This window comes from Magnolia sinica, chromosome 12, assembly GCF_029962835.1.
Source record: "Magnolia sinica isolate HGM2019 chromosome 12, MsV1, whole genome shotgun sequence".
Lineage (NCBI taxonomy): Eukaryota > Viridiplantae > Streptophyta > Magnoliopsida > Magnoliales > Magnoliaceae > Magnolia > Magnolia sinica.
The window spans coordinates 59,641,277-59,643,112 of NC_080584.1; the positions used below are offsets into that span (position 1 = coordinate 59,641,277).

The 1,836-nt window shown below is 47.4% G+C and overlaps 1 protein-coding gene across 1 annotated transcript; it reads left to right on the forward strand.

Annotated features, from left to right (window-relative positions):
• The first annotated feature begins 312 nt into the window (after positions 1 to 312).
• LOC131220100 (protein NDR1-like) lies at positions 313 to 957 on the forward strand. Its single transcript, XM_058215069.1, has one exon. It carries the CDS (start codon positions 313 to 315, stop codon positions 955 to 957), a length of 645 nt encoding a protein of 214 aa, XP_058071052.1.
• Positions 958 to 1,836: the final 879 nt, after the last annotated feature.

Consider the following 1,836-nt stretch of genomic DNA (forward strand, 5'->3'; position numbering starts at 1 on the left):
CAAGCCCTAAAATGATATTTAAAAATGGAAAAACACATACATAATGGTGGGGCCCACAGAGCACCGACCACCAACCCTACCCAATCCGTCTCCAATGTGACATGGAAGTCATTTTCGTAAAAAGACAGGGCGTAAACGGCATCTCATAACCGCGCTTTCTTCCCAGCTTCCATAGAGCTTCTTCTCCGTAACAACACACCTACATACACACTCCCCTACCCTTTTTATCCTCCCTTCCCCTTTCTACCCTTCTGCAAAACCGCCCTCCCCAAAACCACTATCCGGTTTTCTCTCAAATCCACCTTCTCGAACATGTGTATATCCAGCGACTGCTGCCGCTGGTGTATAGGATTCCAGTTCACACTCGGCCTCACCGCCCTCTTCATGTGGCTCAGCCTCCGCCCTTCCAAACCTACCCTCTCAATTGAGAAATTTTACGTCCCTGCCCTCAACAAAACCGCCATTTCTAACCTCTCCGCCGTAATACCGCCCGTCAATACCACCGTTACTTTCGACCTCAAGCTCAGAAACGAAAACAAGGACAAGGGCGTTTACTACGATGACCTCAACATTACTCTTTATTACGGCCCCAACCACTCAGTTGTAGGGCATATGACGTTGCCTTCTTTCTACCAGGGGCATAAGAAGACAGCTCATAGAAATGACGGATTGAGAGCTGAGGGAAGGGCATTTTGGGAAAATGCGACGAGGACGGTTTCCGAACAGAATTCAACGGTTTTCAGGGTGGGTTTGTGGACGGCGGTGAGGTATAAGATCGTCGGCGTCAAGACCAAGCGCCACCGGTTCCGGCTCGTCGCTGACATGAAGCTCAACGAGGAGGGTGCCTGGCCAGGGAAGAAGGGCGTAAAGTTCCACTCGCGCGCGGCCGCGCAGGCTGGCTATCGTGCGCGGCTAGGGGTGCCGCTGGCCATGCTGGTTCTGCTTGTGGTTTGGTAGGGGTGGGATCGTTGGTGGGGTTTTCTGCGGCGTGCGTGGTGAACTTGTGCGAGATCCGAACCGTTCATCAGGTAGGAAGCGCTGTGAGTATCATTTCCAATATCGGAGGGCACGTGCGAAGTTGTCTGTAGATCATGTCTCTCAAGCTATTGATTTTATTGTTTTAAAACTTATAAGGCCAGTCTGATTTTTGGGCCAGGGTGTTTTCGCAATGATCCCTACCTGATGAATGTCTTCGATCTCGCACCCGTTTACCATGTTGGCACGTGTAGCGTGAAGCTGTTCGTCCATCTCACGTGTGCGTGTACGATTTATATATGTATTGATTCTTGTGCAGTTCAGTTTATATTAATTTTTATGTTTGACATACGATCCAGTGGTAGTAGTTGCATATATATTCTTACGGACGCGGATTGCGTCCTACCCCCGTCCGGACGGTAATCCGTCTGGGCAGGGCTATGTGGGGCCCACCGTGATGTAAGTGTTTTATCCACTCCGTTCATCATTTTTCTAAAATAATTTTAAAAAATAGACCAAAAAATGAAGCAGGTCCACAGCTCCAGTGGACCACACCAAAGGAAGCTGCAGTGGTAATGACACCTACCGTTGAAACCTTTCTAAGAGCCACCATGATGTGTTGTTTTTTTACCATCCAACCTATTAATAAGGTCATGTAGACGTGGATGAGGTGAAAAAACAAATATCAGCTTGATTCGAAACTTCTCCGCTTCCCTAAAAGTTTTTAATGGAAGAAATTAAATCCCAACTTTGTGGTTCATTTAATCCCTGTACCTGACTCATGTTTTGGCTTATACATTAAAATGAAATGATACGAGAAAAACGATTAACCGTGTGGATAAAATAATTACACCACGGTGG

Excerpts from the sequence above, each read along its gene's own strand:
- LOC131220100 (XM_058215069.1), top strand. The coding sequence starts at position 313 with ATGTGTATATCCAGCGACTGCTGCCGCTGGTGTATAGGATTCCAGTTC.